General features: G+C 36.4%; 1 protein-coding gene across 1 annotated transcript in view; it reads right to left on the reverse strand.

Moving 5' to 3' along the window:
- Window positions 1–20,897, reverse strand: part of FBN2 (fibrillin 2) — a 152,697-nt gene that overhangs the window by 65,929 nt on the left and 65,871 nt on the right. Inside the window, exons 19-24 of the mRNA XM_025177307.2 lie at window positions 16,627–16,752; window positions 10,055–10,174; window positions 8,707–8,844; window positions 7,174–7,224; window positions 5,223–5,348; window positions 2,478–2,705 (exon numbers count right to left, since the gene is read on the reverse strand). Coding sequence (XP_025033075.1) covers window positions 2,478–2,705; window positions 5,223–5,348; window positions 7,174–7,224; window positions 8,707–8,844; window positions 10,055–10,174; window positions 16,627–16,752 — 789 coding nt within the window. The remainder of the gene's footprint in view (window positions 1–2,477; window positions 2,706–5,222; window positions 5,349–7,173; window positions 7,225–8,706; window positions 8,845–10,054; window positions 10,175–16,626; window positions 16,753–20,897) is intronic.

Below are 20,897 nucleotides of genomic sequence, written 5' to 3' on the forward strand. Positions count from 1 at the left end.
TGTGGAAACAAGACTAAGCGACTCAGCTATGCACAAAAACATAAGAACTGGGGTAGAGAAAAATGGCAGCAGGTGCTCTGGACTGATGAGTCAAAATTTGAAATATTTGGCTGTAGCAGGAGGCAGTTTGTTCACTGAAGGGCTGGACAGTGGTACAATAATGAGTGTCTGCAGGCAACAGTGAAGCATGGTGGAAGTTCCTTGCAAGTTTGGGGCGGCATTTCTGCAAATGGAGTTGCAGATTTGCTCAGGATCAATGGTGTCCTCAATGCTGAGAAATACGGGCAGATACATATCCATCATGCCATACCATCAGGGAGGTGTGTGATTGGCCCCAGATTTATTCTGCAGTAGGACAACCACCCCAAACATACAGCCAATGTCATTAAGAACTATCTTCAGCATTAAGAAGAACAAGGAGTCCTGCAAGTGATGGTTTGGCCCTCACAGAGCCCTGATCTCAACATCATCGAGTCTGTCTGGGATTACATGAAGAGACAGAAGGCTTTGAGGCAGCCTTCTTCCACAGGAGATCTGTGATTAGTTCTCCAAGATGTCTGGAACAACTTACTTGCCGAGTTCCTTCAAATACTCTGTGCAAGTGTACCTAGAAGAACTGATGCTGTTTTGAAGGCAAAGGGTGGTCACACCCAGTATTGATTTAATTCAGATTTCTCTTCTGTTTGCTCACTTTGCATTTTGTAAATTGATAAACATAAACAATGACAATATATATTTTTGAAAGCTTTCTTACTTTACAGCATTTTTTCACACCTGCCTAAAGCCTTTGCAAGGTACTGTATTTAATAAATAAATAGCATACTTCATATTTACAGAATGAACAAGAGCAACCCCATTGTAGCATTTAAATTTAACAGTGGATCAGGGTTTTAAAAAAAATAATTCTGTGAACTTTAATGCCAGAATGATTATACATATTAATAACCCCCATTCTGGAACATCTATTTTAATGCATAGTAAGCTCCAGTTGTTTCACTTCTGCTTCGTTATATGATAAGCAAACATGACATCATAGTTTGAAATTAGGAATTGTGCTTCTTTACGGCTGGCAGTTAGTAGCATATCACTTAGATTAAAGAAGGAAAGATATAGATTTATTTTGATGTAGGCAATCAAGTGATTAAATTACTAAGCACGTTTGTGGAAGTCATCATTAAAGGAATAATAACATATGCAGAAGGAATGTTTTTGTACAATAAACCATTTCTGAAAATATTGCCTAGAAAACTGCACACACTTGTCCATATACTTACCAGGAGTCAGGACTTAGTAACAGATAAAAACAAAAGAAAACAAAAACCAACAAACAAAATTCTAAGGAAAGCCAGCTTGATTTAGTGGTTAAAGCACTGGATTTGAGTGGGGAGACCTGAATTCTAATGCTGCTTTAGGCAAAGAAGCCAGGTGAGAGACTTTGACCTCTCAGCTGTAGGAAGAAAGCACTGGCAAACAATTTCTAAAAACACTGCCTAGAACAGAATAAAGGACAAAGGGATAGAGATTAAAGTTGCGTAGCCAACTCTTGTGTTTCTGGGCGGGCCCCTTGATTATTCAGACAGTAGTCTGGGAATTATAAATATGTATTACAAAATAATATCATTCCTTCACAGAAAATTAGGCTCAATAATTCACTGGAGTGTATAAAGAAATAGCCTCATAGTTATATCTGATTCAAAAACCCAGAGGAAAAAAATACTGAACTGAAGAAAATCTCTTTGGCTGCAATCCAATACATAAAGACTTGGAAGTAAGTAAGTGCTACTGATTGCCATGTATAGGATTGTATAAAACTTGTATATTTCACAACTTTTGAAAGAAACTTTTGTCATCCTGGATACAGTGGTAATATGCACTTTCCACACTCTCCTTTCAATTATACAATGGTAAAATTAGGCCTTACAAGGCAGATGTATTTAGTAGTTTCCTGACATCTGTAACGAAAAACATCTGTTAGGAATGCTGTGCAGAGGAGTTGCTTAAATGTTTCTTCTCTAAAAATTTTCCCAGTCAAAAGCCCTTTTCTCAGTTATTTCCCATTTGGGGTGGAAATTTATGGTTTTGGAATATGATTTTGAGTGGAAAATATCTCTAAGGGAAAGAACTTTCATTTCTCACCAAATTCACAATCCTTTGTAGCTGCTTCAAAAGAAGAGAAAAGAAAAAGAAAATGCTCATTTGTTACTTGCTTCAATAATTGCATCATACAGGGTATATAATATTTCCTATTATGCTTTGGAAAAGATCCTCCAAGCACAGCAAAGGAGAGAAGAGGTTGGACCTATGTTTATCATTTCAACAATAGGTATATCTCAAATAAGGACTTCATATTTACCAAAAGTTATCTGTTAAAACTGTAGTTGGTGGATTATGAGTCCTAGTAATGGAGCTTTAAAAAATATTAATGGTGTATATAAGTTTATATCTATAAAGTATAAAGAAATACAATTAGTTTTTACCTTTGTAAAATGGCCTTCCAGTTAAAATGTCCCCACGGTTGGAGAAGCCTGGCCCTCTGGGGCATAAGTCTTCGTATTCTTTCATGCCTGGCTCGGGGCATTCCTCACAGTCTGAACCCCAAGCAGCACCTATAGCACAACAACATGTGTCCATACGGAATTTTCCAGGTACAGGCTGAACACAGTCATCTTCATCCCATCTCAGGTAGCACTGCTCCATTCGGATATCTACATGGGTCATTAAAAGCAACATCATATACGGAAGTTTATATGCTGTTTGCCACCTATAGTTGCTACAGTGATATGGGCAGCCATACAAATCAAATGAAATCAAATCAATCAATAATAGAAACTCCTAATTCTGAAATGCTCACTAGGATTATCTCAAGAACCTTTAGTATGGGCAAAGACTGTTTAAAAATATTAGGAATGAGTAAAAGAAATCCTTAATATTATTATGCATTATTATTATACATCGCATGCATAAACTATATTCAGATGTGTTGACTAGTTTATTGCCAGTTAAAAGTAACAGAGAATGTTAATCAACATGTGTGTTCACATAATGGGCATAAATGATGCTCATTATGTGAGCACATATGAAAATTAATATGAAAAAGAAATACGAAAGAATCCCATTCGTATGTAAGTCAAATATAATAAATATTAATTAAAATGAATCCAAATTAAATATAAATTCAAAAGAACGCCATTTCTCCCAAAACTGTGCTTGAAAGTCTTCCTTATGAATAAAAAAATAATACATTATAGGAGACTGTTACATACTTCTTAAGGAAAAAAGTCTCTTTTCAGTATCACAAACTTTACTACACAGCAGCATATACACGGGAGGGCAGAATGATGAAAGCAGCATTGCAGGGTTGGCTGTAAGACCTGACTCTTTTGTACATGCACTATAATATTACATGTATGTAGAAAAGGGGCAGTGCTCGCAGTGTAACACTACCATGCTGCTTTCATGTTCCTGACAAAAACAGCAAACTCCTGCAGATGCCTATCTTTTTAGAAGCAACTCTTAGAAGCATTATCTATTCTGAATGCATTTTTATACTGTAAGAGTGAGGAAACTTATACTTGTTATTTTGTTAACTTTGTGGCGAGAGAGGCACAGCCCTGGTTTTAATTTTATTGTCATTTAGTTGTCTTGTAAAATTAATTCAGTATGCTTACAGATGCTTCATAAAATATTGGCATCTAACAAGTACAAATATAATGTGAAATTCTAAGAAGTGGGTGGAAAGTACATCTGCAAATGAACCAGTAAAAACAAGACAAAGGCCACTGCCTTTGTTATATATTTTTCCTGAGCATTTCAGTCTTAGAAATTTATTTGATGGAAGTAATTTCCATTTAGTTAAGGGTGACTTCCTTTCCAATAAATATGATATACAGGCACTAAGCACCAGGTCCACAGAAGCAGGGGTCTTCCACACTAGACAGGACCCAAGGTGCAGACTGTGCAAGGAGGCCTCAGAGACAGTCCAACACATAGTGGCAGGGTGTAAGATGCAGGCAGGAACAGCATATACTGAATGGCACAACCAAGTAGCTGGCATTGTGTATAGGAACATCTGCACAGCATATGGGCTAGACCCTCCCTAGTCCAAGTGGGAGATTCCACAGAAGGTTGTGGAGAAAAACCAGGCTAAGATCCTGCGGGACTTCCAGATCTATATGGACAGGCAGGTACTGGCCAATCAACCCAACACAATGGTAGTAGACAAGGACCAGAAGACAGCGGTGGTGATAGATGTAGCGGTGCCAAGTGACAGCAACATCAGGAGGAAGGAGTATGAGAAGCTGGAGAAGTACCAGGGCCTGAAGGAGGAACTAGAGAGGATGTGGAAAGTAAAGGCCAAAGTGGTCCCAGTGGTGGTAGGAGCACTCGGGGCCGTGACTCCTAAGCTGGGAAAGCGGCTCCAGCAGATCCCAGGAACAACATCAGAGCTCTCTGTCCAGAATGGTGCAGTGCTAGGAACAGCTCAGATACTGCGCAGAACCCTCAAACTCCCAGGTCTCTGGTAGAGGACCCGAAATTGAGGAAGACACGTACCACCCATAAGGGTGAGAGGTTTTTTATCTATATCTATATCTATCTATATCTATATCTATCTACAGTTTGTCTGTCTGTCTGTCTATCTATCTATAGCACATTCTTTGCAAATTTATTCTAGCAATCTTGTAGAGGTATAATTTGCTATTTCTACAAAGAAACCAAAGTTAGTTTGGTGTTCTTTTCAAAATATAGTATTTTTTAAAATACCGTATATCATTAATCTAAGCTGTAACAACAGATAAAATCTACTGTATTTTTAACATATGGTCTTATTACTGTTTATATTTTTTTTCTGATATGGCCTAATGGCTAATCAATAAAGTATTACTACTACTACCACTATTACTGTATTTTTTTTTAACCACATCTGTGATTCTTGTCTTTAGCAAACCTGAAGTTAATTATGGATCTTAATCAGAAGTTAAACCTGGATACATGCATAATATATGCAAAACCCCCCAAAAAATCTGTTCTATCCCATTTTTCTCTGTTATGGAAGACTTCCAAGATTCTGAGAGTTGCAGATCCAGCGCATTTGGATGATAAGAGACTGGAAAAGACTAACATATGCATGAGTGATAAAAGGTGTGGGTCTCTTTCACTGTGTAACCTGTGTAGTGGCTTATGTAGGTAGAAAGAGGCTTAAGGAAAATATCTTGAATGCTCACCTAAACACACCCTGCCAGATCCATCCAATGTCAGACCGCTGGGACACTCACAGTGAAAAGAGCCTCTGCTGTTGATACACTGCCCATTGGGACACACCCCCGGAAAAACTTCACACTCATTTACATCTGATATAAAATATGCAGAAAGGTTTACAATCTATTCTTATAGACATACTGTATAACATAAATACAGTATATTTCTTACAAATAAATTACATTTTTATTCATACAGCTGTATTTTTCCAAGTAAGATAATGCAAATATAAATAAGGCTACAATGCTATGTACTCCTATATCTGAGTAAGCTCTACTGAACAGTGAAACTTTACTTTGAATAAATAAGTGTAAAACTTCACAGTCAATATTGAACTGAATTATTTTAAAAAATGAGAGGTGATTGTGAAGATATCAGTTGAAATTAAGGCTATAACTTTGTTGGATTCATAGTTTTTTGTTTTCTATAGACTGTGGCTGAAATCAGGATTAAAAATGGATTTTTCATATCACTTTTGAACTGCAAAGAGTTGGGTTATAGTACATATACTTAGGAAATATCTCTTAACCCAAAGAGTATGTAGTTAAAGTCATTTTTAAACATGTCAGTCATTCAGAAGATTTGGTACTCTCCCTGAAAGAAGAGGTCTGCTTCTGGACTGTTGATCAAAAGGTATAAACTATGGACAGGGGGTCCTTTGACCAGCTTTGGCTGATGTGTCACTTGTGGCTCTTTTTGGAGCATGAAACTCTTACAAGAGTGACTCTTCCCCTTACACCTTAACATTAGACTGTTGCAACATTCTGCCTTTGAAGACCACTCAGAAACTACAAGCAACACAGAAAGCAGCTTGCTGACTTGCTGACAGTTGCTTTAGCAAGTTAACACAGGTTTTGTGGGTACTGCAGGATTCTGAGGGCAATTCAAAGTGGTGGGGTAGCCCTACAAATCCCTACATGACTTGATTCCTGGTTACTGTTGGAACTATCTCCTCTGAACAGAACAATCCTCTGCAATCCTTTAGGGGATGCTTCAAGATCTGACCTTATAAGAAATATGGAAAGTGGGAGTCCAGAGCCAGACCTTCTATGTTGCTACTCTATCACTATGGAACGGCTTGCTCCAGAAGTCCAGTTGACACCTATCCCATTGAGCTTTAGGAAGGTGGTTAAAAAAGTTCAACTGAACGTTTTGGGCTGCTTTATGCTAGTTTTTGGAAAATATCTTTACATTTACATTTATTTAACTGGCTGCTTTAATCATTTGATATAGTTTAGTTGTTCCATTAAGTTATTTCATTTATATGCTTTAATGTTTTAACCCAAAGTCTTGGGAAAGAGCAGTATACAATTTCTTCAATAAACACACACACACACACACAAATAAATAAATTCATTTGTTGTTATGGTATTATTGCTTTAAGTTCTTTCCAACTCTTCCAAAACAAAGAACTTTCTGTCATGACAATTAGGAGAGAAAATAGCTTTGTTATTTTCAAAAGTGTCCTGGAAGAAAGCAATATTATTGACTTCCATATTATTGACAATAAAACTTCATGAGTGTGCCTGAATAAGCCACTATGACTTCCTTGGTGAAGCAGCAGGATGTAGCCAACCATGGGTGATCTCAGAAACTTAAGCAGGATTGGATCTGGTCCATAATTAAGTGGGAGACAACCAAGAAATACTGTAGCTGTAGGCTAGACTGGAAAGTTGGAAAATATTCCCAAAAGAACCATTTCTATTCTGTTGCCAGGAAATAACTGGAACCTGAATGAGTTGGAATCAGCTTGAGGGAAAGTTTACTATTATTCTAATATAGAGGATATCATTCATTGGAGAACAATATCATTCATTGGAGAACAATAAGTAGATTACAACAGCAATATGGATCATAAAGAATATTTTCATTTTATTTTGTTAGTGAAAATAACCGTCAAATAGCTAACAAACTTACCTTCACAGGAAACACCTTTGACTCTTGCAAATCCTCTAGGGCATGCTGTATCTATAGGAAAACAATAGGAACATATGGAGAAATACACACACACACACTTATCTTAGAACAGGCTAAGCCATAGTTTTAAAAAGGGGAAAATCTGCTACTATAGGTATTAGGGGAAAATATACTTAGACAGTGATTGTTGGAATACTAGGAAATAAGAATGATATTGCACATCCCACCACCCTAAATAACAAAAGGTTTATTTCACACTATATGAACTAAAGATGCATTAATCATATCCAATTCATGTCAGATTTGCATGTATTCATTCATTATCCCATTTCTCATTTTTTACAAAGAAAACTGGAAGTGTATTCAGCAACTTCCACTAATATACACTTTTTTATATAAGTTTACCAAATATAGTTGTATGAGTGTGTACATGTGCATATGAAGGTTAGGTAGGACTTCAGATTCAAAGAGAAAAAATATTTATTAAATGTATATAACATAGAAATATAAAATATTCTCTAGAACACATGGGCGGTGCATGCAGCATCTGTCAATAACTCCTTAAAGCAGCTGCAGCTGCCATACAATCCTGGAAGGTTGTTTTTGATTTACGGAATTATTGGCAAGTGCCACATGTGCACTCATGTGTGTTATGAAGCACATTTTCCCTTTGAATCCAAAATTCGGTATATATACAGGCCCACAAGCTTTGGCAGTGGTCACTTGTGATCTTACCACTTCACCCATATCATACACTACATGGACCTGAAGTCTATTCTGAAAATGCTGAAAGTACAGATGTAACTGCATGAAGGCCAACTGGGACTCTCTAGTATATCCATAAAACACCTATAATGGAGAAGTTTCCTTGGCTGCCAATTGGTTTCATGTATAACACATGACTTAGGACTTGGTTATCTGAGAGATCACTTACTCAAGATAGTATCTGCTTACCCAAGGCATGTCTGCAGAGTGTCTGCTGAGAGTCACCACCTCCCATGAGATATGATGGGAAGGGACTTGAAGACAATCATTTCAGGAACATTCAAACACCTGCAGCCTCATTCCTGATACTTAAGAAGCTGCTAAAAACTCAGCTTTTGAAAAAAGCAATTGGGACTATAGAGTGAGGGATATTTTGGTATTACTGTACTACAATGTTTTGCTGTAAGCTGCCAAAAGTCAGAATGATTAAAACAGCATAAAAGCATTTGAAATAAAAATAAATAAAATATAAACACATAAAGACTATTTTAACTGAGAACTATGTTAAAATATTCAGAGAAGGATAAATCAAGGATAAATTTGCTTCAATCTGCAAAGAAGTCTAAAAATTGGAATTAGATCAATATGTTTAAAAATGTAGGCAAAATGAAAGTATTCCTTTATACTCATATATACAAATAAGATCAAATTGCTATAATTTTGACACAGACTAAATTCTGTGTGGTGTAGTGCTCTACCCAAAGTTGAAATCTAATTATATATATTTCTGCTTAGGAGCTAGAGAATGTTATCAAGTAGAAATCATACCAAATTCACAACGCTCACAAGGACTACCCCAAGCAGCTCCCAGAGTAGCACAGCATTCTGATTTCAGAGTAGCTCCATTAAGGTTCACTTCACAGCGATTATCTTGGATGTTCAGCCAGCATGTTCCTTTCAGACTATCTACAGTAAATTAAAACACAATTAGGTCTTTCTAATTCTTCTATAGTAAAACATCTTTATTGTAAATAAATACAAAATAGTGACCCCAACTGATCTTGCAGAAATGTGCTGCTATAGCTTTGCAAACTGGCTTGTCAAATTTTGCTGCTAAAAGTGAGGTGACTATTTACACTCCAAAAATGTTTTGCAAAGTACATCTAGCAGTCTGTCTTTTGAAAGCCCATTTCCTCTTTCCTTTATGACACTTCCTTTCTTTTCTTCTCCACCATAATTGTACAAAAACATCTCCTCCCTCTCTCCCAATTAGAATGTAGAATATATATTCTATGGAAGAATATAAAAAAATCCATCTACACAAGGACAAGGTTTTGAACTTTTACTCTATTTTCAACATTATTAAATTAACATTTGTTCATTATGTAGTATATGGTAATACCTTAGTATAATTATGACAGACCGAATGGAATTAAGTAAGGGGTCTCTCTCTCCCACTAAAAGCCTGGGTCTTCACAGCTCTTCTAAAGAACAGCAGAGTGGAGATCTGGGTGGCCCCCACTCTGCTGTTGTCTAGAATTGCTGTGAAGACCTGGATCTTCACCCAGGCCTTTGGCGAGGGAAAGTGAGACTCCTTGCTTCATTCCATTCAGTCTATTGTTCATGCCATTTTTTATATTATTTATTCCTTTTAATTGCCTTTCCTGTAATTTCTTGGTTTCAATTATTGTGAGCCTCCCACAGTCTTTTAGCATAGCATTCTGCTGGCATAGCTCATAAGGAAACCTTGATCAATAAATCTTAATTAGAAAAATCCTAATTAAAAATTCATCCTTCTCCTGACAGCAGACAATGCTTTCAGCTAGCAGAAGAAGAGTGAATTTTTAATTAGGATTTTTCCAAATTTAATAAATGTATCGACAGCAAATTATAATCTATTTTCTCAGTAGTGTACTTAGGACTCACTAAATAAAAGACAAATTCTTTTTGCAACATTATAATTGAAAACTTTTTCTAAGTATGATAGCATTCTCTTGAAGAAAAATGAATTCTGATCAGAATATTGCCAAGCAAGATATTTCTTGTATGGAGTACACTTAGCTATATTATTTCCTGGATATTGCCATGTACTCTTTTTTTCTTTTTTAAGGATTATAGTCTAAACACAAATGAAAGAATTCATGATTTTTCAAAAAGAAGAAACCATTAGACTCACCAATACAGATGAAGCCTGTAGAGTCTAGTTTGCTGCCAGATAAACATTCACAGATGAAAGACCCAAGATTGTTCCTGCAAGCACCATTGACACAAGGACTGCTTTCACACTCATTTATATCTATAATCCAGAAGGAAACGTGTCAGACTCACTGGAAGTTTCTGGAAAATATTATAATGTATGAATCTTGCCATGAACCACATTACGCCAGAATGTCTGGAAAATGTGTTCACTGATCTAAGAAAAGAGTTAAATTGAGTATTTATAATGCAGAGAATGTATGGCAAGCAGGTAACAGGGCTTGCATAGTTTTGTAACTGCTAATTAATTGGTTGCATCATATAACCTAGAAATATACAAGAATTTCAACCGAAACCGTTTTCCAGAATAACTGTCTTGTGAAAAATCAAGAATCCATTTTAATGGAAGCAGTATGTTCCATACAACAACATGCTGTGTCCAAAAATTTGAATCATTTATGGCTCAATATGGCTTTAAGATAATTTTTAAAAACTGTAGAAATTAAATGTAATGGTGTTGTGACTCCGCTGATCCAGCCACATTTTGGAAAATAATATTGCAAGTATGGGGGGGTGGGGGAGGAAATCTATATTTTCTTTTTTATATTCTCCTCCATTTTTTTTTACAACTGTTTTTAAGCAGATCCATGTGAAGACACACCATCTGACAGTTGATATTAATTGCTGTAAGAAGTAAATAACAGAGGTTCTTAGTGACTTTATGGATACTGTTATATGATTTTATTGGCAGTAATACACATGCTGTCTTTTTCTAGTATGTTTTTTTGACTTCTAGGTGGAGTACGTCTATACCAGTCTACATGATTGAATGGTATGATGGAGAACCTTCAGACATTCAAATTGGTATCTACTAGGTACAGAGCTGTGCTGTGACACAGCCTGAGTCTACACCTAGTAACCACCATTGTACATGTCAGAAGGTCCTCTCTTAATCCATTTAAACATACACATTACTAAGGACATGACTTCAAGATCATTCATTCTCCTCCTCCCCCTTTTTTGGCTTCCTTATTAATCAATTGGCTTTATGAATATTTCCCGAACTTAAATGTTTGCAGTGTTTTGTATGTTTGCTCTTTGCCTATTAGATGTATTGCCTCTATTAATTTTGAGTATTAAAAATCCTATCTCAAGAGTAGTATTATATACACACATACACATGTATTTTCACTTTATAACTATCATTTTAAAATGAACATTAAATGTAGATGCATGAAACCAAAGAGAGAGATAATACTGAAGCCCATGAATGGAATACATTTTAATACATAATTATGTTCTCAAGAATGAATTAGAAATTCATTTTGAACATAACCAGAAAAACTGTTGAGTAATATAACAAATACACATTACATTGAATAATAAAGTCACCAATTAGATTTAAAAAATATTTATAAGGCATATATAACTTATATCATGATACCATGTGAACTATAAAATGTTCATGTATCTTTAATAACTAGAATACTATCTCATATGGTATTCTATATGATCCCATCCCAAATTTTGTTTTTCCAGATATCTGTTCAATTTTATGACTCTGACGTGAGACAAAGAATGTTTGAAACAACTCTTTGCATTTATAATTTGCATAACGGAAATATTTCTATTCAACAAGATCCTTTTCTACTAAGATTAGACAGTCATACACAAAGAGCTAAAGCTTTTCCCACTGTGTAATAAAATATCAATAAATCAATAAATCCATGCAGACATAAAAAAAAAGCATTCATACGTACATACTTGAAGAGAATGTACTGTGATCCATAAGAAAATCAGATGGCAGTGATCCCCATAGAAGTTCTTTTATTATTATTTCATGCTTACCACAGTAGGTGTTAATACTACCTGCATCCTCCAATAATATAGTACATTCAATTGTCTAGCCATTCAGCCATAGCACTGAAATCCAAGAACTGATCAAATGCTTTTAATTAAACTTAATATTTGGGATAATTTTGGCACCTTTCTAATTTTTTTACATGATTAATATTTCATGTCAGTAGTGTATGGAAGCACCTGAACAGCATATAGTCAGTATGCAAAATGTGTGTATTCCTGATTAATACTGTCTCTATGATTTACTATGATTTTAATGTATTCTGGTTTGTCATCAGATCATATCAATCTTTTACTGTTTTCAGATTTTTTAAAATTAACATTATCCTCATGAGCAATTTTTCAGTTATTTGGAGGGTACATAACAGTCAGCATGGACCACTATTCCAACTATTGTGATGCCATTAGGTTTTTTTCTAAGTTCCAGTTGTTCCTTTTGGTGGAACACTCAAAACAACATGGAACAAAATGTCGCATTTTATCCTAAGCTTGTGAGAAACTCCAGAATATGGGAGAAGGGGATTTCTGAGTTTAAAATCCTTGAAACAACCATTCTGAGCTCAGAATATTTTGTATACACCTTAAACAACAAAGAAAATGGAACACAACCAATTTATGATTTAATGCACCAGACATTAACACGGATCAGAATCTGTCCATCCATCCATCCCTAAATTCTATCAGCAATTCAATTTGGAAAAGAAATTAACTTGGAGAAAGTGCTGAAAGCTTTCTGTTTTACCTAATCTAAATGGATCTGTGTTCCTATAAAGTATATCAGAAAACATTCTGGCAATTTATCCAAGAGGATAGGTGGAGTTGGGAAATCTGGATTTATGTCCTGTAGTCATATCTAATAATTACAAAATGAGTCTTGTGACTTTGGCCAAGTTCCCTTTTTCTGGTGGAAAGTGAATGGAAGTTTTTTCAGCCTTCTCCTTCTCCCTCTCCCTTCTATTAACTTTACACATATTTAGTGTTTAGAAACTCTCATAAATTTAAAAGATGATTGTCAGGGGAGTAAAGAAAATTTACCCTTTTTAAATATGCCTGCTGTTTAAATGAACTGTAAGTGAGTGTCTTCTTGTAATTTTACACTTCTAGACATATAATTAGTTACTATAGTCTTCAACTCAATCCTACCAAGACCGAATGGCTGGGGGTGTTAGAACCGTCTAGATCTGGGGATATTCCATCTTCAGCACTTCCTCCTTCAAGGGTGGTGGGCAATTTGGGGGGTCTTCCTGGACTTACAGCTCATGCTTGATGAGCAGGTGGCAGCTGTGGCCAAGAACACCTTTGAACAGTTTTATCTCGTGTGCTAGTTGTGCCCTTTCCTAGATCAGGCGGGGGGGGGGGGGCTTCAGACAGTTACTCATGCCCTGGTTACCTCATGGCTTGACTACTGTAATGCACCCTATGGGGGGCTGCCCTTGGACCACCGATAAGCTTCAACTGGTCCAAAATGCAGTGGCACAAGGAATGATGGGCATGCCTTGGTATGCCTCTGTAACACCTCTGCTTTGCAAGTTGCACTGTGTAATAGAATGTGAGACTGACCTTGGAAGATGGGGGGAAAAGATGTTGCCAAGGAAATGATCAAATAAAAGGGGGAGGAGCCCACAACTGAATAATGGACAGAGAAAGATAGTTAGAAAGGACCCTCCTAACTGATCAGGTGGTAAATAGGGACAGTGGGAGATGTGTACTTTCAGACTTGCAGGATTCTGTAAATATAACCTAACAATAAAGTAGAAGTAGCTCATCTGGTCGTGTTTCCTGTCTGGTTTACCCAGGAGGGCTGACACACTGGTTGCCAGTTTGCTTCCAGGTGCAATTTGAGATGCTGGTCACTATCCACAAAGGCCTACATTGCATAGGGCCTGATTACTTGAGGGACTACCTGTCTCCCACTGAATCTGCATGCCTGATCCAAGCTGGCAGGGTTGGTGCACTCCAGGTTCCTTCAATTAAACAATGCTATCTATTGGTGCTGGAAGTGCACCTTCTCATAGCAGTACCTGGCCTCTGGAATGATATTCCCCCTGACATTCAAATGGCCCCCACTCTATTGGTGTTTTGAAGGCCCTGAAGACCTGGCTCTTCATCCAGGCCTTTGGCGAGCGTGACTGTAAGATTCTTTTCTTCTTTTTTTTTGTTCCCATCTGGGTTTACTATCTCTGCCATCTTTGTTCTCTTTTTCCGTTTTGTGAGGTTTCTTGCTTTAAAGTTTTTAACTATTTGTAAACCGCCCAGAGTTGCTGGGAGTTGGACGCCATATAAATTTAATATACTATTACTATTATTATTATTTACTTAGGGCAAATGTATACAAACTTAAGACAAACCCGATTCTTATATGATTTAGCCTATAGTGCTATATTTTTCAACACTCTATTTTCTTTTATGTGCCCTTGTATATTTTATATATTTGCTACAGTAGGCTAGATAAGAACGAAGTAACATTATTTGAAATAAAAAATATTTTATGACAACTTTCATTTCTATTTCTCATACATTTTAACACAGATTATTCAATATTTTAATACCCTTATAAGGGTTGACAAACCTCTGGATTTATGTTTGCTTAGAAGAAGTTTTGGGGGATTTTTCACTTAATAAAATATTAAGAAAAAACTGAAAAGTATTCTTTAAGGTTAAACATTATAAACGACCTATTTTTCCACTCTAATTTCTACATTAAAAAACTTGGTTTAGCTGAATTGTCTCCTTCTGTAAAAGTAACTTGTGTTGCTTTTTTACTTCTTGAGAGTCAAAGCCAACATTCGAAATGTCCCTTGTGATTACATTACAATGATTTAGGTTTTGTTGTTTGTGTTCTGTATTCATGTATAACAGCGTGAACATGTTTATAGCTAGAGCTGTTCTTTGAAGCTAAATATCAAGATAAACAGATATAGTTAGCATCTCTTTGTTGTACTATTTCAGCCTTCAGCTTTTAATAAATTCCCCATAGCACTAAAATATTAAAAAACACACACAAACATTTGAATTCCTAACAAAGGTCAATTTCCAATATCCTGCAAACTGATTTCCCTTTGCTCTGTCTCTCTACATTCTTCTACATGCACCAAATCTACCCTGGAAGTTTTCCTCAGCTCTGTGAAGCAGATTTGGGGGTCTATAAAGAGAAATTTATCCATCTGGTGGACAGCTTTTGAAATATTACATGCAGTATGATACTAAGCATGTTTATTTAATGCAAGTCTCCCAGAGTTCAACAGAACCTACTTCCATTTGAACAGAATTATGTTACATAAAAAACCCTTATTGCAATGTAATTCTTTGTTATATCTATTTAACTAACTAGAAAGCATGCCCATATATTTTTTACACAGATATTTAAAAGTCTCGCAAGATTTTCAGTAAGTGTTCAAGGAATTAAAATTACCTTGACTATGATGGAAACTGTGGTTGTTTAGCGAGAACCAAAATGCAGACATTTCTAAAGAATATCTGTTAACCATAAGGCATGTGGAAATCATTAGGAGGGAAGTTCCATTAACTGAACTTTTGGGAGGACTCTGAGAAGTGCTGCTTCATTGGTGGCACCACTAAAATTGAACTGTCTCTGCAAGTGAACTGTGAATTCCTATTGGCTACTGTATGTCCCTGCTAAACAGAATAGTCCTTTATTAACAAGAAAGTAGATTCCAATACAGCATTTTCAATTTGTTGTACAATGGTATCTAAGATTATCTTTTCCACTGGTCATCATAAAGGAATTCTAGAACAAGACAACTTGTTCTTTACAAATAGAGATAATCTTATAGGAGCACATTATTCCTGTTCAACTGTACAAAGTACCCCTCCACTTCTAGCTCCTGCAACAAAACTGCTCTGCCACCACTTCACTGATTTGGCCACTTCAGTAGATTTTGCTGGCTTTCTGCACGTTCATCTGCATAAACAGAACACATTTCTGCTGAAACCAAGCAGTGGGCAAAGTGACGGAGACACCTCATCATTATCAACTGGAGTGGCCTTACTTTTCCATAGCAATATACTATCTCAAACTGGAGTTGAAGCAGCTTTTTAAAAAACCACTATTGCTAAGTATATGTCCAAGAGAATTCACATCACATTTTGTTTTTGCATGCAGATTTCACATGTTGTAAAAGTTCAACAAATGTTAAGGTCAGATAATATTTTAGAAAGCTATCTCGATCAGGCTAACTCTGTAGTACATGATAATATTTCCAAAATATTATAGCCCAAAATTCAAACCCAGTAATGCAGTTCTCATTTAATAATACAGGCATGCTTCTAGAATATTTGGGCAAATATGGCATGTCCCATCTCCAGCAAACAGCATTTAAAGGTATAATTGCTCTATAAAACAATCTGCCCATAACTGCTAAAAAATTAATGAAACTTTACAAGTTAGCTCCCAGTTTAGCACCAGCTATGCGCTGCTTGTCCAAAAAAGTTATATTCGTATTTAGTGAATCAGACTCTAAAATAGAATTTGTCTATTTCAACTAGTCTTCAAGATTAAAAAATTAAATTAAAATAGAGACTTGAAATAGCTTTGGCATTTAGCATTAGATTTTTTTTAAAAAGGATGAATTCAGACTGTAATCAAGTACTCTGCATCTATTAATACCAGGTTTAAAATTAATGAGAGAATTGATTAAACAGAAACCCTGTTTTTCAATGAAGAATTATCACCTTCACATGTGTCAGTTTCACTGCTGAATATATATCCTTTTGGGCACACACAGCTGTAACTTCCAGGTGTATTTCGACAAAGGCCATTGTCACATAGTAATCGATTTACAAAACATTCATCAATGTCTAGAAAAGAAGTTAATAGTTCAAATTAGTTTATATGCTACAAAATTTGTTCCTCTTTGAGCAAGCTATACCTCCATCAAACATTCACAAAAAATCTTTAAATAATGTAGTTTTTCAATAATAGATTGTCTCATTTTGAAATGTAATTGTGAAAAGAAAAGCTTATCTTTTAATTTAGTTAATTTCTGATGTGCAGAGTTAGGGTTATTATTTGTATTATACATATTGCCAGAACTAGTTTTTATTGCAGTAGATATTATACAAATATAGAAACTAAACAATTTCTCATGAATAGTTCTTGTTGGGTTCAAAATGTGGAAAATGATAAGCCTTTCATTAAATTTTGTTGACAAAGATTCTGCTTAATATATTATGCAAATTAAAGGAGGAGTCCTGTTTGTAGAACTAGAAATGATATTCACTGAAGGAGAATAAAGTCTTTACTTGCCTTTGCAGCTTCCCATTTTAGTGCTAGTAAGAAGGTATGGAAGTATAGAGTCTCCTGCATATATCTGTAACAGATTTGGGGTGATGTATCCCAACCTCTCAGAAAGGATGGAGAAGAGGAAGAAGTTGGAGATTCAAAAAACAATTTCATTCCTGAGTAGACCCTGAGAACCCCAGGAACAAAATGGAACTCTCAAGAGGTGCCAAGGGGTATTTTTATTGAAAACATGTGGATTGATGGGTAGTTTAAAAATCAAGTAAATAAACTAATGGAAAAAAATATTTTAAAATAATATAACTTGAACCCTCCCCCCACCCAAATCCATTCAATCTATCTTGAAACTTGACATGGCTTGACTTTCCTCCAAATCTATTACAAAGTAGCAGTGAATTCAATATCTGTAGGATAGCCTGAAGGGCCTATTCTATAAAAGATTCTGTTAGGAAAGTCTACTTCAGGGGAGGGAAATTAAAGATCTAGCCAATGACCTGTAAGAGGAATAAGCTTACAAATAATATAAATTCTCCATTTCCTCTGGTCTATTGCTGAATCACATTTCCTGCTGCATCTCCTGCAAGGTTATAAATCCAAAGATCTTCAAAGGAAATAATTCTTCTCTTCCCTATCTAAAAATAGGATTGCTGGGTTGTACTGAGTTAGAAGAAATATAATCAACAACTGACCTTCAAAAGCTTATATAAACATCATTTGTACAACAAAAATCTTATTTTGTTCCACTTTTCTCACATGGTAAAGTGATATATGAAACAGCTCTTCAGTCCATACAGAAGAGAACATCTGGAGTCAATTAATTATTTGGCAACAATATGGCCTTCTACAGTTATAGTTAAGTGGGACTTCTAAGTAGTTATGTATCCGAAAAAAATCAAGACAAACAGTTGCAACAAACATAAACAGATAATTTTAGATAACAGCAGGCTTATCAAAGGCATGAAGGTCATTCCCAGTTGCCTAGCTAAAGCAAGCAGGAACCTATATTGGGCAGCAGCGATATAGGAAGATGCAGGAGTCAGATGAACATTTTAGGGACAATGGTGAAGCATCAATTCATACTGCATGGAAGAAGCTAATGGCAAACCACTCCTGTATTTTTATCTAGAAAAACACATGGATAGAAAATATAAACTGATTCATAATATAGTGTTGGATGATCGGCCCCTCAGGTTGGATGGCAATCAACATGCTACTGAGGAAGAGCTGAGTATCTTTCAGAGTGCTAATGGTGTTTATCACGGAGCTAGATTAAAGCTTTCAGGATGTCTAGTTGCTGATGTTGCCATACCACAGGCATAAAAGAAGATGAATGTGGTATTAAAATTGGAGGAAGAAACATCAATAACCTGCGCTATGCTGATGACACTAATCTGATTGCCAAAAGTGCAAAGGATCTGCACCTCTGGTAATAAAAGTAAAGGAACACAGTGAAAAAATGGGACTAAAATTAAATATAAAGAAGACAATGGATACAACAACCTGCCTTACAACTGACAAAGAAGATACTGAAGTGGAAATGGAAGCATCTGTGTTTTAGGATCAACCATCCACAGTAAAGGAACAAAGTCAAAAAATACGCCGCAGACTGTTGCACTTAGTAGAGGAGCCATGACAGCCTTGGAAAAGATACTCAGATGCTATGTTGTGTCTACACCTACAAAATTCAGAATAGTGCAAGCAATGGTACTTCCTAAAACATTGTGAAAATGAAAGTTGGATTGTGAAGAAGCAGTATAGGAAGAGTATTGACACTTTTGAACTTTGGAATATGATGGACAGCCAAGAAAGCAAACAAGTGGATTATCAAACAAATCAGCCCAGAATTCTCACTCAAGGCACAAATCACCAGGCTCAAATTATCATACTTCAGCCACATTGTGTGAGGACCTAGCTCTCTAATCCTAGGGAAGTTGGAAGGAAAGAGAAAACAAGGACGCCTATCAGGAAGGTAGATGGACTCAGTTACTATGGCAATGGGTGCATCATTGAAAGACTTGAAGGACCAGGCTAGAGACAGATCGTCATGGAGAAAATCTATCTACATTGGTTCTAAGAGGTGACACCAATTTGATGGCACGTAATCTATCTAAGATACCAATGATTTTCTTAATACTTTATATTTTAGAAGTCAGTCTCCAAAAGAGTAATAATAGATTGATGTTAGCTTTGATTTTAGAAAAAAAATCTCATATTTTCTTATGATATTTATGTATATAAAATGTATTTACAGTACTGTGCAAAAGTTTTAGGCAGGTGTGAAAAATGCTGTAAAGCAAGAATGCTTTCAAAAATATATATTGTAATTGTTTATGTTTATCAATTTACAAAATGCAAAGTGAGCAAACAGAAGAGAAATCCAAATCAAATCAATATTTGGTGTGACCACCCTTTGCCTTCAAACCAGCATCAATTCTTACACTTGCACACTTTGGACACTTGCACAAAGTCAGGGATCTTGTAGGATTAAAGTCAGGTGTATGATTAACCAAGTATACCAAGCAGGTGCTAATGATCATCCATTTCATATGTAGGTTGAAACACAGTCATTAACTGAAACAGAAACAGCTGTGGAGGAGGCTTAAAACTGGGTGAGGAACAGCCAAACTCTGCTACTAAGGTGAGTTTGGAGAAGACAGTTTCATGTCACAGGTCATACACCATGGCAACACTGAGCACAGCAACAAGACACAAGGTAGTTAGACTGCATCAGCAAGTATCTCCCAGGCAAAAATTGCAAAGCAGACTGTGGTTTCAAGATGTGCTGTTTAAGCTCTTTTGAAGAAGCACAAAGAAACAGGCAACACTGAGGATCGTAGACACAGCTGTCAGCCAAGGAAACTTAATGCAGCAGATGGAAGACACATCATGTTTACTTCCCTTTGACACTGGAAGATGTCCAGCAGTGCCATCAGCACAGAACCGGAAGAAACCAGTGGGACCCAGGCACACCCATCTACTGTCCAGAGAGGTCTGGCCAGAAGTGGTCTTCATGGAAGAACTGCTGCCAAAAAGCCATACCTCTGATGTGGAAACAAACTAAGCAACTCAACTATGCACAAAAACATAGGAACTGGGGTGGAGAAAAATGGCAGCAGGTGCTCTGGACTGATGAGTCAAAATTTGCAATATTTGGCTGTAGCAGGAGGCAGTTTGTTTGCTGAAGGGCTGGACAGTGGTACAATAATGAGTGTCTGCAGGCAACAGTGAAGCATGGTGGAGGTTCCTTGCAAGTTTGGGGCTGCATTTCTGCAAATGGAATTGCAGATTTGCTCAGGATCAATGGTGTCCTCAATGCTGAGAAATATGGGCAGGTACTTATCCATCATGCCATACCATCAGGGAGGTGTGTGATTGGCCCCAAATTTATTCTGCAGTAGGACAACCACCCCAAACATACAGCCAATGTCATTAAGAACTATCTTCAGCATAAAGAAGAACAAGGAGTCCTGCAGGTGATGGTTTGGCCCTCACAGAGCCCTGATCTCAACATCATCGAGTCTGTCTGGGATTACATGAAGAGACAGAAGTATTTGAGGCAGCCTACATCCACAGGAGATCTGTGGTTAGTTCTCCAAGATGTCTGGAACAACCTACCTGCCGAGTTCCTTCAAAAACTCTGTGCAAGTGTACCTAGAAGAATTGATGCTGTTTTGAAGGCAAAGGGTGGTCACACCAAATATTG

The sequence above is a fragment of the Python bivittatus genome, unplaced genomic scaffold, assembly GCF_059951505.1.
Source record: "Python bivittatus isolate LINGU-HERP-01145 unplaced genomic scaffold, Pbiv_v1 ctg000850_np1212, whole genome shotgun sequence".
NCBI lineage: Eukaryota > Metazoa > Chordata > Lepidosauria > Squamata > Pythonidae > Python > Python bivittatus.